This window comes from Lepus europaeus, chromosome 19 (assembly GCF_033115175.1).
Source record: "Lepus europaeus isolate LE1 chromosome 19, mLepTim1.pri, whole genome shotgun sequence".
Taxonomy (NCBI): domain Eukaryota; kingdom Metazoa; phylum Chordata; class Mammalia; order Lagomorpha; family Leporidae; genus Lepus; species Lepus europaeus.
This window is the reverse complement of record NC_084845.1, coordinates 34,438,979-34,456,372: the sequence shown is the minus strand read 5'-3', so window position 1 is coordinate 34,456,372 and position 17,394 is coordinate 34,438,979. Positions and strand designations below refer to the sequence as shown.

At 38.3% G+C, this 17,394-nt stretch overlaps 1 protein-coding gene across 1 annotated transcript in view; it reads left to right on the top strand.

The window, feature by feature from the left end:
- Positions 1-17,394, top strand: part of VPS35 (VPS35 retromer complex component) — a 38,436-nt gene that overhangs the window by 6,361 nt on the left and 14,681 nt on the right. The window contains exons 2-10 of the mRNA XM_062175790.1: positions 2,041-2,139; positions 3,725-3,821; positions 5,125-5,248; positions 7,210-7,392; positions 11,991-12,204; positions 13,550-13,633; positions 14,057-14,166; positions 15,575-15,671; positions 15,767-15,915. Coding sequence (XP_062031774.1) covers positions 2,041-2,139; positions 3,725-3,821; positions 5,125-5,248; positions 7,210-7,392; positions 11,991-12,204; positions 13,550-13,633; positions 14,057-14,166; positions 15,575-15,671; positions 15,767-15,915 — 1,157 coding nt within the window. The remainder of the gene's footprint in view (positions 1-2,040; positions 2,140-3,724; positions 3,822-5,124; positions 5,249-7,209; positions 7,393-11,990; positions 12,205-13,549; positions 13,634-14,056; positions 14,167-15,574; positions 15,672-15,766; positions 15,916-17,394) is intronic.

The following is a 17,394-nucleotide window of genomic DNA, read 5'->3' as shown; positions in this document are numbered from 1 at the left end:
TTTTGATTGTCTTGGATAATGGAACAGATTGAATTTTACCTTCATGTTTGTGTAAGCCTTTGCTCTCTGCCTTTGGAACTCATTGTATAGGACACATTCTATCTTTAAGAATTATTTTTTTTAAATGTGAAACGGGTATTATGTAAGTTAACTATTTGAAAGTGAACAATCAGTAACATTTAGTACGTTTGCAGTATTGTACAATTACCACCTCTTCTGTTTAGTTCCAAAATATTTTCATCACCTCAAAAGAAAGCCTATACCCATCGAGTTTCTCCCTCACTCATGCTGCTGGTAACCACCAGTCTACTTTGTTTCTATGAATGATTTATTCATTAGAGATGTTTCATTTAAGTGTTATCATACAATTTGAGACCTTTTTATGTGTGACTTCTTTTATATAAAATGTTATCTAGGTTCATTTGTATATCATGTCAGTATTTCATGGCTAAATAGTATTCTGTTTTATATATATATATATCACAGTTCGTTTATTTATTAATCTGTTGATTCTTTGGCTAAAAATAAATTAAACATATAACGTAAAAACATTGCAAAATGAACTTATTCATTTGTGCATTGAACATTCATGAAGTATCCATTATGTTTCAGGTCAAGGATATAAAAAATGACCAAAATTTATAATTATAGTGTGATGTAGTCTATGGTAGAGGCTTAGATACTGTTTATGCAGCATGAAGGAGTGGTTATATTCTGACAGGGAGGTCTAATTCCTTTTGCAAATGGATTTTTGCTGATGATAAAGAGAGTAGATTTGTGTATTTGAAATGAGCTGTGTGATGTGAGTATTCCTTATCATTTTCTACTAGTCATTAATAATAATTTCAGCCATGAAGAGCTTCAAAAGGTTTGCAGAAAAATGAAATTAAAGATAAAAATCGGGGCTGACATTGTGGCATAGCAGGTTAAACTGCTACCTGTAACACCGGCATTACATATGAATACCAGTTTGTATCCCAGTTGCTCCACTTGCAGTCCTGCTCCCTACTAATGTACCTGGGAAAGCAGTGGAAGGTGGCCCACATACTTGGACCCCTGCCACCTACATGCGAGACCTGGGTGGAGTTCAGGCTCCTGACTTCAGCCTGGCTCAGTCCTAGATGGAGCAACCATTTGAGGAGTGAACCACTGAGTGGAAATCTCTTTCTGTTTCTCCCTCTCTCTCATGTTTCTCTGATGTCTTATTTCAAACTGATATATTATTCTTAAGGCCTCAAACTGTTGAAACATGACAGGTTAATATGAGTTAATTTTGGTGCAGAAAAATTTTGAATTCTGCATAATTCAATGAGTTTATTTGAGAGGCTGAGTGATGGGGTTGGGGGGAGGGAGGGAGAAAGAGAGAGAGAGAGATAGATTGGTTTTTCAACTGCTGGTTCACTCCCCAGATGGCTGCAAGGGCAGGGCCAGGGCAGGCCAAAACCAGGAGCCCAGAACTTCATAAGGTCTTCCATGTGGGTGTCAGGGACTCAAGCACTTGGGCCATCCTCCACCACTGTCCTAGGTACTTTTGCAGGGAGCTGGATTGGAAGCAGGGCAGCTGTAACTTGCTCACTCTGGTATGGAATGCTGGTATTGCAAGTAGCAGCTTAACCCCCTCTGCCACAATGGCAGCCCCTAGTAATATACATTTTCCGTGGACTCTTTGACAACCCATTGTGTTTTATTTCCAAGCTGTTTAGTTCATTGTTGTATATTGTCTCTGGGTGGGGTCAGTGTTCTCGTAAACTCTTCCTTAAACTAAGAATTAACAAATTGCTAGCACCTCAAAAGTCCAAACTACTATAGGAATGTTGAATCAGTTTTTGAGAAAGAAGCAGCTCTTTGACTACATTACTGTTCTGCTTCAACAGTCTTACGCTGTTAACTTTAGTAGCTGTCACAAACTGACAAATGTAGAGCTGGAATGAGCCTTTGTGGAACGTCTTGGAGAGGGAGTATGGTTGGAACTATAGAAATAACTGATTTGCTAAAAGAATGGTCTTCTGAAACATTAATGGGAGTAATTTTTTTTTTCAGCCTACAACACAGCAGTCACCTCAGGATGAGCAGGAAAAGCTCTTGGATGAAGCCATACAGGCTGTGAAAGTCCAGTCATTCCAAATGAAGAGATGCCTGGTAAGAATGAAAATGTGGGAGGCACAATCGAAGTCTTCAGGTTCCTAAAGAAGCATCTGCAATGTTTTCTAAAGTTATGGGCATTCCTGCTTCTGGTAAATTAAATCTAATCTTCAGTGTCCATCAGCACCTGTCTTCTGTTCCACTTCTCTGATGTACTATGTCAAGTAATTCCAACAGAGAGCATGTTTACTCACACATACACTTAAGTTTTACGATTGGCCCGTGAGAACAAGTAAGTAAGTAAGCTCATGAGAACAAGAGACCCTGCCTTTTAAAAAATAACAACACTGTTGGCCTGAGTTACTAGTCTCTTTGGTTCCATTCCTCAAATCTGTGGAGTATTTGAAATACATAGGTCTCAATAATCATTTGTTGAATGAATGAATTTAGGTGTTTTCATTTTGAACTATTCAACTTTTTTCCTGAAAATTTAGAAAACTGTCATTTCCATCCTGAATAGATAATATTTATTCGAGAAGCCAATTTAAAAATTAAACTTATGTGTATTTTTGTATTTTACAAGAGAGGGTAGAAGAGAATCTGTGTAGATACTATACTATACTTAGATCCTGTGGATTAAAATTATTCATTTGAAAGATAGAATTAGTGGGAGAGACTGAGAGAGAGATTGGTCATCGCTGTTCACTCCCCAAATGGCTGCAATTACCAGGGCTGAGCCAGGTTGAAGCTAGGAGCCTAGTGTTTCATCTGGGTCTCCCACATGGGTGGCAGGGACCCAAGATAACTCAGGTTTTCTGTTGTTTTCCCAGGTGCATAGCAGGGAACTGGTTTGAAAGTAGAGCATCTGGGACTTGAACTGGTGTGCATATGGGATTCTGGCATCACAAATGGCAGCTTAACCTGCTGTGCCATTACGCTGGCCACAATGATGATGATATTTTACTTTTGTAAAGTACTTTAGTTTCTAAAGTTTAGTAATATGCTCTTGTATTTTACTGTATTGGTTTCCTTGCAAATAAATTTGGAAAGAAAAATAATCTTGGAATGGAGAAAATGGGTTTGCTATTGCTTGTTTCTTTTTCTATGTTTGGGTAGAGTTTTTTGTATCTCAAGGAATTGTCTTCATTTATGAGTAGAGTGGGACATACTGGGTTTTGTGAAGATTTGAAGGATACTGAAGGAAAGCCAACTTATGTGGGTAGTCACTCCTGATAGTGCCAAAGAGTCTTTAACCTGTGACAGAGCCTTTGTTATATGATAGTAGCTGTTTTGGAAGAATGAGTGTGCCAGCCCTCTTGATTGCAGGTAAAATGTGAATTAACAGATAGAGTTTTCTAATCTCTAGATGTTGAAAAGATGAGAATTATACCAGGCAATTTGCAGCTCTGGATATGAAGGTCCTACCAAGCTTTGCAGGCCTGGTGAGAAATTGTGCATCTTTTTCATTTTGGTAGAGAGAAGGTGAAATTATTTAAGGTTGATTTTTATGTGATTAAAGCAATTTAAATGGTGTGTACTTTAAAAACTATGTAAGTAATCTTTGATGTAAATGGTTTATGTAGCCAAGATAAATGTTTATTTGAAGTACACATTCTCATCAATTCTCTTGGTATTTTTATAGGATAAAAACAAGCTCATGGATGCTCTGAAACACGCTTCTAATATGCTTGGTGAACTGCGGACTTCTATGTTATCACCAAAGAGCTACTATGAACTTTGTATCTTTTGAATGTTGAAGAATAAACATTTGGATTATACTTCTTTTTCTTTTAATTTTTTACTTATTTTCATTTTATTTGAAGGTCAGAGATATGGACACAAAGAGAGATCTTCCATCTGCTGGTTCATTCCCCAGATACCTCCAACAGCTGAGGTTGGGCCAGGCTGAAACCAGGATTCTGGAACTCAATCCAGGTCTCCCACAGTGGTGGCAGTGACCCAAGTACTTGAGCCGTTATCTGCTGTCTTCCAAGGTGCACATTAGCAGGAAGCTGCATAGGAAGCAGAAGAACCAGGGCTCAGACCAGGCACTCTGACACAGAATCTGAACATCCCAAGTGGCATCTTAACTGCTGCACCAATGTCTACCCTAGTTTATACTCATTTCTTGATAAGGCTAATTTTGTTTTTTATTATATTTTTCTGGAGTTCCATTATTCATTGTCTTAAATGGTACTCCATGCAGATGTGCTAAATGAGAAAAAGAAAAACTTTAAGGATACCCCTTTTCTGTGCTTAAACTTCTGTAAGTGGGCAGTTGTCATATCTGTTTTCAAATTCTTCATGAAGGATATGAGGCTGTTTGGCGGTTGTTTTTTTTAATGCTTTGATTTTGCCATGTGGGACTCTGAAATGGAAAGGAATTAAATCATTTGCCATTCTAAAACCCATTAACATAGTATGACAGGAAGCAATGGGAGATGGTCCAAGTCCTTGGGCCCCTGCACCCACATGGAAGACCTGGAAGAAGCTCCTAGCTCCTGGCTTCAGATTGTCGCAGCTCAGATGGGTGCGGCCAGTTGGGAAGTCAGCAGAAGGAAGACCTCTCTTTCTTTCTGCCTCTGCCTCTCTGTAACTCTGCCTTCAAATAAATAAATAAATCTTTAAAAAAAAAAAAAAAAGGCAGAGTGACAAAAAGAGGGATTTTTCCGTCTACTAATTCACTCATCAGTGCCCACAGCAGCCATATGTGGGCCAGGCTGAAGCCATGAGCCAGGAATTCCATCTGGGTCTCTTATGTTGGTGGCAGGAACCCAGGTACTTGGACCGTCATCCATTGCCTTCCCTAGGCACATTAGCAGGAAGCTGGATCCGTAAGGGTCCTAGTTGGTGGCTTAACCTGCTGTACCACAGTATGTTTTTAAAGTATAGAAAGCCCAACTGAAATTCTGTCTATACTTTCAACCCTCTGTCTTAAAGACAAAAATTTATAATAGATACCCATTAGGTTTAGTGACTCCAACAAATTAATTGTACTTAGATTGGCTTTTTTTTGTTTTTGTCCTTAATCATAATTGAAAGATATGGCTATTTCTGATGAACTGCACTACTTAGAGGTCTACCTTACAGATGAGTTTGCCAAAGGAAGAAAAGTGGCAGATCTCTATGAACTTGTACAATATGCTGGAAACATTATCCCAAGGCTGTAAGTAATGAAGAATCTGAGGACTTTTTTTTTTTTTTTATTTCCTCTTTGTCTATATAATTAGCAACATTTTTTTTAAGCCAGTGTTATTTAATTTCTTAACAAATTGAGGTTAACATTTTGGTAGATATTCTGCTATTTAAGATTTTAGAGTAAATTTATTTTTTACTTTTTTAAAAAGATTTATTTATTTGAAAGGCAGAGAATCAGAGAGGAGAGAGAGAGAGAGAGAGAGATCCTCCATCTGCTAGTTCTCTCCCCAAATGCTGCTGAAGCTGGGCCAGGCCAAGGCCAGGAGCCAGGAACTCCAACTATGTCCTCTACTTGTGTGGCAGCCATCCTTTTCTGCCTTCCCAGGCACATGAACAGGAAGCTGGATCTGAAGTGTATCAAGGACTTGAACCAGCACTCTGATATGGGATGCCAGTGTCATAGATGGGAACCAACCCAGCCCCCAAATTTACTTTTATAGATGTCTGAGAAATTTTGGAAATAAAAAAAAAGAACATGCTATTTTAACGTCTTAACTACTATTCTGTTTCTAATATGCTTAAAGATGATCTAGAGCCATATGGTAGTCATTCTCCTTCTCTTCCTTCCAGTTTTTCTCTTTCTGTGGTTTCAGTTACTGGTAGTCATCTGCAGTCTGATAATATTAAATGGAAAATTCTAGTAATAATTCATAGGTTTTCGATTGTGTGCTATCCTGAGTAGCATGATGAAATTTCGTTTAGGACATGAATCATGCCTTTGTCCAGTGATCCATGCTGTATATGCTACCTGCCTGCCAATTAGTAATTAGTAGCCGTCTTGGTTATCAGGTCAACTGTTATATCATTGCAATGCTTGTATTCAAGTAACCCTTACGTACTATAACACTACCTCATAATGTCTATGTTGTTTACCTAATTTCATCTCATCTTGTAGGCATTGTGCATATCATATCATCACAATTATGATAGTATGTTATAATTGTCTTATTATTAGTTGCTAAATTCTTACCATTTGTAATTTTTAAATTAAACTTTATTATGGTTATGTAAGTATGGAAAATAAATACTATCCATGGTTTCAGGCATCCAGTGGGAATCTTGGAATGCATCTCCCCAGGAGTAAGAGGAGACTACTATATATTTATTTTTAGGAGTTAGTCAGTGGTTGTATTTTAAATAAAATGATATTTTTTAATCATGCAGAATAAAACCACACAGTTCCTGTTTTGTTTATTTATTTTATATTCATGTGTTTGAACCTAATCAAATTCTTTTTTTTTTTTTTTTTTAAGATTTATTTATTTGTAAGTCAGAGTTACACAGAGAGAGGCAGAGAGAGAGAGATCTTCAATCCGCTGGTTCACTCCCCAATTGGCCGCAACGGCTGGAGCTGGGCTGATCCAAAGCCAGGAGCCAGGAGCTTCTTCTGGGTCTCCCATGCGGGTGCAGGGGCCCAAGAAGTTGGGCCATCTTCCACTGCTTTCCCAGGCCATAGCAGAGAGCTGGATTGGAAGAGGAGCAGCCGGGACTAGAACTGTTGCCCATATGGGATGCTGGCGCCTCAGGCCAGGGCGTTAACCCGCTGCACCACAGCGCCGGCCCCACCTAATCAAATTCTTGATTTGAACACTTTATTTCTTTTTTTTTCAAAGGTGTATTTTATTTATTTGAAAGGTGGAGTTAGAGAGGTAGAGATAGAGATCCTCCATCCACTGGTTCATTCCCTAGATGGCCACAAAGGCCAGGGCTGGGTTAGGCCAAGCCAGGAGCCAGGAGCTTCTTCCTGGTCTCCTATGTGGGTATCGGGGGCCCAAGCAATTGGAACATCCTCCGCTGCCTTCCCAGGTGCATTAGCAGGGAGCTGGATTGGAAGTGGAGCAGCCAGGGAGTAGTTTAACCGATTACACTACAATGCCAGCCCTTGAATATTTTGTTTCTAATCGAATATTTTTTTTATAATTCTTCCAGTTATCTGTTGATCACAGTTGGAGTTGTATATGTCAAGTCATTTCCTCAATCCAGGAAAGACATTTTAAAAGATTTGGTAGAAATGTGCCGTGGTGTGCAACATCCCTTAAGGGGTTTATTTCTTCGAAATTATCTTCTTCAATGTACTAGAAACATCTTACCTGATGAAGGAGAGCCAACAGAGTAAGTATCTTTTTCCTAATTTAGTGGCATTTTTTGTTATAGAGTGTATAAAAATGCATTAAAGTACAGAAATAATAAATATCAATTTTTTATTTTTTATTTTTTTGACAGGCAGAGTTAGACAGTGAGAGAGACAGAGAGGAGAGTTATAGACAGTGAGGCAGAGTTAGACATTGAGAGAGGGGGACAGAGAGAAAGGTCTTCCTTCCGTTGGTTCACCCCTCAAATGGCTGCTACAGCTAGTGCGCTGTGCCGATCCAAAGCCAGGAGCCAGGTGCTTCCTCCTGGTCTCCCATGCGGGTGCATGGCACAAGAAACTGGGCCATCCTTCACTGCCTTCCCGGGCCACAGCAGAGAGCTGGACTGGAAGAGGAGCAACTGGGACAGAATCTGATGCCCCAACTGGGACTAGAACCCGGGGTGCTGGTGCCGCAGGCAGAGGATTAGCCTAGTGAGCCGCGGCGCCGGCTTAATATCAATAATTTCTCCAATGTCAGTTAACTGTTGGTAGCATTTGTATTTAGATTTCCTTTGTGATAAAGAACTCCTCAGTGTATATGGTATGATTCAAAGCAAATTATGTCTTTGGATTATTAGAACTTACTTTTTTTTTTTCTTTTCCTTTTTTTTTATTTAAAGATTTATATATTTATTTGAAGGCAAAGTTAGAGAGAGGGCCAGAGGCAGAGAGAGAGATCTTTCCATCCTCTGGTTCATTCCCCAAATGGTCACAACAGCCGGAGCTGGGCTGATCCGAAGCCAGGAGCTAGGAGCTTCTTCTGGGTTTCCCACGTGGGTGCAGGGGCCCAAGAACTTGGGCCATCTTCTACTGCTTTCCCAGCCCATAGCAGAGAGCTGGATTGGAAGTGGAGCAGCTGGGACTCAAACCAGTGTCCATCTGGGATGCCGGCACTGCAGGCAGCAGCTTTTACCCACTATGCCACAGCACTAGCCACATGAACCTACTTTTTTCATTTAATATAATGAAAGCATTTTCCCAATATGTTAAATAGTCTTTTAAAGTATGGCTTTTTTTTTAAGATTTATTTTTTTTTTAATTTATTTGAAAGAATTACAGAAAGAGGTAGAAACAGAGAGAGGTCTTCCATCCGCTGGTTCACTCCCCTGATGGCCGCAATGGCTGGAGCTGTGCCGATCTGAAGCCAGGAGCCAGGAGCTTCATCCGGGTCTTCCACATGGGTGCAGGGGCCCATGACTTGGGCCATCTTCTACTGTTATCCCAGGCCATAGCAGAGAGCTGGATTGGAAGAGGAGCAGCCGGGACTAGAACTGGCGCTTGTATGGGATGCTGGTGCTTCAGGCCAGGACGTTAACCCACTGCGGCACAGTGCCGGCCCCAAAGTATGGCTTTTAAAATTGGTTAAATTTAAAAATTATACTTAGGATCAAATAATAAAGTAGAAGTATGTTTAACTTTTTTTATGAACCAGCTTATTTTTGTAGTTTATGGGCTGCTGGTCAATCTAGAATATGTAGGGTTTTTTTTTTAAAGATTTATTTATTTGTTTGAAAGGCAGAGTTACAGAGAGGCAGAGGTATAGAGAGAGAGAGAGGTCTTCCATCAGCTGGTTCACTCCCCATTTGGCCACAATGGCCAGAACTATGCCAATCTGAAGCCAAGAGCTTCCTCTGGATCTCCCATGTGGGTGCAGGGGCCCAAGGACTTGGGCCATCTTCTACTGCTTTCCTAGGCCGTTAGCAGGGAGTAGATTGGAAATGGAGTAGCTGGGACTCAAACCAGTGCCCATATAGGATGCCAGCATCATAGGTGGAAGCTTAACCTACACCTCAGCACCAGCCCCCACCATACTTTTTATCCCTAGCAGTGGCAGTTGCTTAGCTATCAGTGGTCTTCATACAACTTAGTGAAATTGTGACAGGTCCCTGGATTGAAGAATTTAACTTAAATTATATATAGTTACCCTACTGTGCCATATAACACTAGAACTTCCTTCTCTATAATTTAGTACCCATTAGTCAACCTTTCCTTACCCCACCCTCTCCCTTTTTCTCCCAAGCCTCTGATTACCAAAATACTACTCAACTTTGATGGGATTGATCTTTTTAAAATTCCACACAGGAGTGAGGTCATGTGGTACTTGTCTTTCTCTGCCTTATTTCCCTTAACAGTATGATCTCCAGTTCTACACTACAAATGACAGGATTTTTTCCTTTTTAATGTTTGAATAGTATTTCATCATGTATATGTACCACATTTTCCTTTTTCACTCACCAGTTGATAGACACTTAGGCTTCCATTTCTTGGCTGTTGTGAATAAACAAACAATAAATGTGAGAGTGCAGATGTCTCCTTGACAGGGTGATTTAATTTCCTTTGGATATATATCCAGTAGTGGGCTTGCTGGATCACATGGTAACTTTTGAGTAATCACCATACTGTTTTTCACAATGAGTGTTTTTCCATTTATTTATATCTTTTTCAGCTTTTTTCTTTTTTAAAAGATTGATTAATTTATTTAAAAGGCAGAGCAACAGAGAGAGAGAGAGAGAGGGAGAGATAGAGTTCTTTCTTCTGCTGATTCACTCCCAAAAAAGCTACAACAGCTGGGGTTGGGCCAGGCGGGAGCCAGGGGCCAATAACTTTATTTAGGCCTTCCAAGTGGGTGACAGGAACCCAAGTACTAGAGCCATCATCAGTTGCCCTTCCACTTTACCAGTGAACTGGACTGGAAGTAGGGTAGCTGGAATTGCAACTGGCACTCTGAAAGGGGATGCTGATGTTGGTTAACCTGCTCGGCCACATACTGGCCTCTTTTTTTCTATTCCTTTCCTTAGTGTTTTAGAGTTTTCATTATACGCTTTACCTCTTTGGTTAAATTTATTCCTAGATATTTTATTTTATTTGTACCTATTGGAAACAGGATTGCTTTCTTGATTTCTTTTTCAGATAATTTGTTATTGGTGTATTACAATGCTAATGCTTTTTATATGTTGACTTTGTATCCTCTCGCTTTGCTGAATTTAGTTTTTCTAGTCATTTTTTGGTGGAGTCTTTGAGGTTTATGTAAGAACATGTCATGCAAATGGTGAGTTTGACTTCCTCCTTTCCAGTGTGGCTGCCTTTTGTTTCTTTCCCTTGCCAGTCACTCTGGCTAAGACTTCCAGTTCTATGGTGAATAAAATTCGGTGTTTTTGTCTTATTCCAGATCTTAGAAAGACTTTGCCTATTCAATATGATGTTAACTGTTGGCTTGTTATGTATGTTTATAGCCTTTATTATGCTGAGGTGTATTCCTTCTGTATCTAATTTGTTCAAAACTTTTATCAAGAAAGAATATTGAATTTTATCAAATGCTATTTTTGCATCTGTTGAAATGATCATATAGTTTTTGCCCTGTTAATGTGGTATATTAGGTTTATTGATTTGTGTATGTTGAATCACCATCCTTGCATTCCTGGCATGTATCCTATTGATCATGGTGAATAATCTCTTTATTTTTATTTATTTTTTTTAAAGATTGATAATATCTGCTCTTTAAGAGGTTTTTTTTTTTTTAAGATTTATTTATTTATTGAAAATCAGAGTTACAGAGAGGCAGAGGCAGAGAGAGAGAGAGAGGGAGGGAGGGAGGGAGAAAGGGAAATGAGAGAGGGAGGGAGGAAGAGGGAGAAAGGAGAACCATCTGCTGGTTCACTCCCCAGATGGCCTCAATGGCTGGAGCTGAGCCAATCTAAAGCCAGGAGCTTCTTCCAGGTCTCCCATGTGGGTGCAGGGGCCCATGACTTGGGCCATCTTCTATTGCTTTCCCAGGCCACAGCAGAGAGCTGGATCAGAAGTGGAGCAGCCAGGACTTGAACTGGCACTCATATGTCAGCACTGCAGGTGGTGGCTTTATGGGCTATACCACAGCGTCAGCCCTGAATAATCTTTTTAATGTGCTGTTGGATTTGGTTTGCGAATTTTGAGGATTTTGCAGATCTGTGTTCATCAAGGATATTGGCCTTTAGCTTTTCTTGTCTTTTTTTTTTTTTAAGTTATTTTGTTTGAAAGCCAGAGAGACAGAGCCCCCATCTGTTGGTTCACTCCCCAAATGCCTGCAACAGCCTGGGATAGGGCAATCAGAAGCCTGGAGCTGGGAACAGTTCAGGTCTCTCATATGGGTGGCACAGACACAGCTATTTGAACCATCGCCTGCCACCTCCCAGGGTATACATTAGCAGGAAGCTGGAATTGGAAGCAGAGCCAGGACTTGACCCTAGACTCTCTGACAAGGGAAGTGAGTGCAAACATGTGTCTCCTTGTCTGGTTTTGATGTCAGTGTATCAGTTCCTTTTAAAAAGAAATTGCCATAAGAGCAAGTCCACTGGCCTAGGATGGGGAGTTGGGGAAGATAATTTTGTCCCTTAAAACTTGACCTGGGTCCTTTTCCTGGCACTTTCCCCCCAAAGGGTCTGTTTCCCCTGAAATTTAACAAAAAGCCAAGGAACTTGTGGTTTTTATAAACTGTTGGTGTATACGAGGTAAGAAGGAAATACAAAAAAGGAGAAGAGATAGTAGTAAGTTGTTCCTGTAATTTAAATACCATATAAAGATTTTTCCAACTATTTCTTTGCAGTGAGGAAACAACCGGAGATATTGGTGATTCTATGGACTTTGTACTACTCAACTTTGCAGAAATGAACAAGCTCTGGGTGCGAATGCAACATCAGGGTCATAGCCGAGATAGAGAAAAAAGAGAACGAGAAAGACAAGAACTGAGAATTTTAGTGGGAACAAATTTGGTGCGCCTCAGTCAGTTGGAAGGTGTAAATGTGGAACGTTATAAACAGGTGTATATTTTTTTATTTGTCATCTTATGTTGTAAGAAGTCTGATTTTTAAAATAAGAATACTTTTGCTAAGTAAACTTACGTTGAAAAACATTTTAAAATGGCTAAATAAACTGAAAGGTATACCATGTTTGTGTATCAGAAGACTCAGTATTGCCTAGATAGCAGTATTCCTTAAATTTATCTATGGATTTAGTATCATCTCATTCAAAATTCCAGCCGCATTTTTTTGGGTAGAAATCAACAAGCTGATTTTTAAAATTTTATATGAAAAAACAAAGAACCTAACTAGCCTCAGCAGTTTTGCAAAAAAAAAAAAAAAAAAACCAACTGAAGAACTTTATGGTAAATATTTTTGGTTTTGCAAGCCATATTGTTTACAACTGATAAACTTGGTAGATACAGTACAAAAGCAGCCATAGACAATATGGAAATGGATAGGCATGGCTGTGTTCCAATAAAACTAGATTTGCAAAAACAGCCAGAGAGCTATATCTGCTGATTGTTAGGTTAGATAATCCATAGTAGACCCACATACATATGACCAGTTATTTTTGATAAAGATGCAAAGGCAACTTTTTTTTAAAGATTTATTTATTTGAAAGGCATAGTTTTAGAGGGTGAGGGAGAGACAGAGAAATCTTCCATCTGCTGGTTCAGTCCCCAAATGGTTGTAATGGCTGGACCTGGGCCAGACTGAAGCTAGGAGCCATGAATTCCATCTGGGTCTTCTACATGGGTGCAGGGGCCCAAGCATTTGGGCCATCTTCCACTTCTTTTCCAGGTGCATTAGCAAGGAGCTTGATCAGAAGCAGAGCAGCTAGGACTCAAACTGGTGCTCATATAGGATGCTGGCTTCACAGGCAGCAGCTTAAACCACTGTGCCACAACATGGCACCCCAAAGGGGACCTTTAAACATGGCTTTGGAATAAAAATGTAAAAGCTCAACCTTGACCCATTCTTTATGCTATGTAAAAAAAAATCTCTTAAAAATGGATCAGAGATCCATCTTAAAATCTAAAACCTAAAACTGTTAGGAGAAAATAGAGAAATGTTTATGATCTTGAATTAGATTAAAATCTCTTAGTACAGACAAAAAAGCACAAACCATAAAGAAAAAACGTTGATAAAGTGGGCTTCTTTCTATATGACTTTTACTAACTAGGAACCTAGGATTTTGTATTTAAAACATTTGTAAAATTGTAAAATTTAGAAATAAATTATGGGTGAGGAAAATCTAAAATATGATTTTCGAGTTAGTAGTTCAAATGTATCGTTAGAGGAGCAGTTTAGGATTTTGAAATTCTATTGTTTTTTGTTAACCTCCCTCTCTCTGCTTTTTAAGATTGTTTTGACTGGCATATTGGAACAAGTTGTAAATTGTAGGGATGCTCTGGCTCAAGAATATCTCATGGAATGTATTATTCAGGTAGGTGGGAACATTTATTTTTTAGTGTGGCCCATGATAGCTGTCATTATTTTTTTAAAAATCTAGACAAAAAAGAAAATAAATAAACTTTTCTGATTAAAGAATTCTCCTTACTCCAACAAATAACTTTTTTTTTCTTTTTGTATTAATGTGGTTTTTCCCCAAAATGTAAGGAAGAGTAATCGCCAAGTTTTCTAGGTCTCAGTAGATTTAGCTTAATTATAGGAGTACTTTAACTAGTGGTATATTTCTATCTGGGCAACTGTTTAGAGAGGTTCAAAAGTAACATACTTGAGTTTAGTTGAATAAAATTTAAATGAGGTTTTCCACAGATAAAATTTTAAATGTCATATGTGAGTTCAGACTGTTTTGTGAAGTATTTTTAATTTTTACTTGTATTAGTCATGTGTTTTTGATTTTCAGGTTTTTCCTGATGAATTCCACCTCCAGACTTTGAATCCTTTTCTCCGGGCCTGTGCTGAGTTACACCAAAATGTAAATGTGAAAAACATAATCATTGCTTTAATTGACAGGTAAGACCTTTCTACTCTGAAGACAAATGTTCTGGCTTAGAAGTAATGAATTTAACACATTTTGTGAATTATTTGTTGCTGTTACATCTTTATTATATCAGTGATTTTAATGTAATTATACCATAAATAATTCAGCTATGTGAGTAAGAGTATTTAATTGTGCAGGACATGTAGAGATAATGAGCACTTTTTAATCTATTTTAATTCATTGACATGTGCAGACATTGTATATACCCATCATTTAGTCTTACAAATCCAAAGATCACTGAAGAATAAACTTAGTTTTTGTACCGCGATGCAAATTATCTTTCAGTGGGGATGAAGACTCATATTGAGTCTTTACTAGGTAGACATAACATATAGTTGATTAAGAATTAAGGTAAACTAAAATTAATCACTGTTACCACATTTTCTTATAAAACTTTAGATTTTCTAATGTGTTTAGTGTATCACATTTAAATTTTTATTTTTTTTTAAGCCACTGGTCTTGATTGGTTAAAATTATAAAACTTGGCCTTTGATAATGGCTGTAATAAGTGCCTGGCAACCATGCTGCATGGTTGTATGTAATGTGTGTCCTACTAAAGAACATATATATCATTGTCAGTATGAAGCCAGAAACCCAAGCAAAGATTTATTTCTGCAAATACCTTTAGTTTATGTTTTAAACTAGTATATTAAGTTATTAGTTTTAAAGATGGAATTCTCCAAAATATAAATTTAATTTTAGGGAGCCAGAATTGCAGGCACAGTGGCCCAATCTTAAAGGAAGTTAGTACTTGTAAGTGGATTTTCCTGTGTTGAATGTGATGTCGCTTAGCTATCTCTGACAGTTGTGAGTCTTCTGTGTGTAACAAAATGTGTATGTAGTTGTGACTGTGATAGATAAAAACAATGGAGTAGACATTATTTTGAATAGCTTAAGATACTACTTAAAAATAGTATATTAACACTAGAATAGTGGTAATTAAGCATTATTACTTTTGGAGTTAGTTGTGTTTCAATTTTTATAGTAGTAAAACTGCAGTATTTTTAAATAGTCTATGTACTTTTTATCTTTTATAGATTATTCATTTAAATCAAGGCCATGGAATATGTCACTTTAGTGTATTTCTATCCATATCTCTTAATGGGGCTTCAAAGAGTGAGGAAATCAGCCTGTTGATATCTGTTTAGTATGGTATAAAGTAAGAAAGCCAGTGAAATAAGATATCATTGGCAAAGCTGTTGTTAAAAATAAGTTGAAGGAATAATCAGCTACATTCAGTATCCTCTTTTAACAACCTTTGTTAATGTTCTAGAAGTACATTTGGAAAATTCAGAAAAGTAATAAAGAAGAAAATGTCATTTGTGATACCCACTACCCAAATCCCTGTATTATTTTAAAAATAAAAATTTTCTTTTTTAGATTAGCTTTATTTGCCCACCGTGAAGATGGACCTGGAATCCCAGCAGATATTAAACTTTTTGACATATTTTCACAGCAGGTGGCTACAGTGATACAGGTTTGTTTAGCTTTTCTTCTGAGTTCTCAAAACTTTGAAACAACTCTGCTGTAGATAGTTTTGAAATAAATTATATGGTTTTCTAAATATTCCAGTCTAGACAAGACATGCCATCAGAGGATGTTGTATCTTTACAAGTCTCTCTCATTAATCTTGCCATGAAATGTTACCCTGATCGTGTGGACTATGTTGATAAAGTTTTAGAGACAACAGTGGAAATATTCAATAAGCTCAACCTTGAACAGTAAGTCAAAGTTACATTTTGTAAAAAACATCATAAAGCACTTTTTTTGGTCCCAAGTTTCCTTCTCAATTACTTTTTTTTTCTTCAATTGCTTTTTAAAATGTTAGTATTTGTCTTGTTTTAAGCATTTGTTAAGATTTTCATGTGTAATGCTAATCAGGGCAGGTAGCAACCAATTATGTGATTGTGTACAGTAATGAAATACTGGCACTCATGGACCAGAGATAGCCTTTAGCGACCAGTATCTCCTATTCAGAGCCTGTTCTATATATGAATGATCTCATTTTTAAACTGATAAGTAAACTATGTGAAGTCATATTTCCATAAGAATTGGTTTCCTGGGGGCCAGCCTTGTGGCATATTAGGTAAAGCCTCTGCCTGCAACCCTAGCATCCCACATGGGTGCCATTTGGTGTCCCGGCTGCTCCACTTCTGATCTAGCTCCCTACTAATAACCTGGGAACAGCAGCAAATGATTGCCAAGTGCTTGATCCCTGCTACCCATGTGAGAGACCCAGATAAAAGATCCTGGCTCCAGCTTAGTCCAGCCTTGGCTACTGGGAGATTATGTGGGGAAGTGAAGCAATGGATGGAAGATCTCTCCTCTTTCTCTGTGTCTCCTTCTCTCTTTAACTCACATAAATAAATAAATAGATAGATAGATAACTAATATTATTATTTTGTTTTTGTTTTTTAAACTTTTTTTTTTTTTTGACAGGCAAAATGGATAGTGAGAGAGAGAGACAGAGAGAAAGGTCTTCCTTTTTGCCGTTGGTTCACCCTCCAATGGCCGCTGCAGCCGGAGCATTGTGCTGATCTGAAGCCAGGAGCCAGGTGCTTCTCCTGGTCTTCCATGCAGGTGCAGGGCGCAAGGACTTGGGCCATCCTCCACTGCCTTCCCGGGCCATAGCAGAGAGCTGGCCTGGAAGAGGGGCAACCGGGATAGAATCCAGCACTCCGACCAGGACTAGAACCTGGTGTGCTGGCGCCGCAAGGCGGAGGATTAGCCTATTAAGCCACGGCGTTGGCCGATAACTAATATTTTTAAAAAGTGATTTTCTAAAGATGAGTAAATTGTGAAAAATTAGTGGCATATGCGTATTTAAGGTGTTGAAATTAAATTAGTTTAAAGGTAGTTTTCTATTTTGAGCTTGGATCTTGATGCCATCAAAGAAAGTATAATAATTACTATATTATGTTCTCTATTTAAATCTTTTTCAACCATCCTGTCATAGTAAACCTCTGGCATCCTCTAGTGGTCACTGTGGATATTCTTCCTAGCAATTCCCTTGCTGTCCTAATCTGCTTCTGATCTTGGGTCAAGCCAGGAACTCCTGTTTTCTGTTATTCAAAATTTCACCTAATGTAAAATATTTCTCCTTTCCATATACCTTCCAGTAGTTCAGCTATATCAGGAAATCTTTCATTTATTTCCTTTTTTTTTAATTATTATTTTATTTTATTTTTTTGACAGGCAGA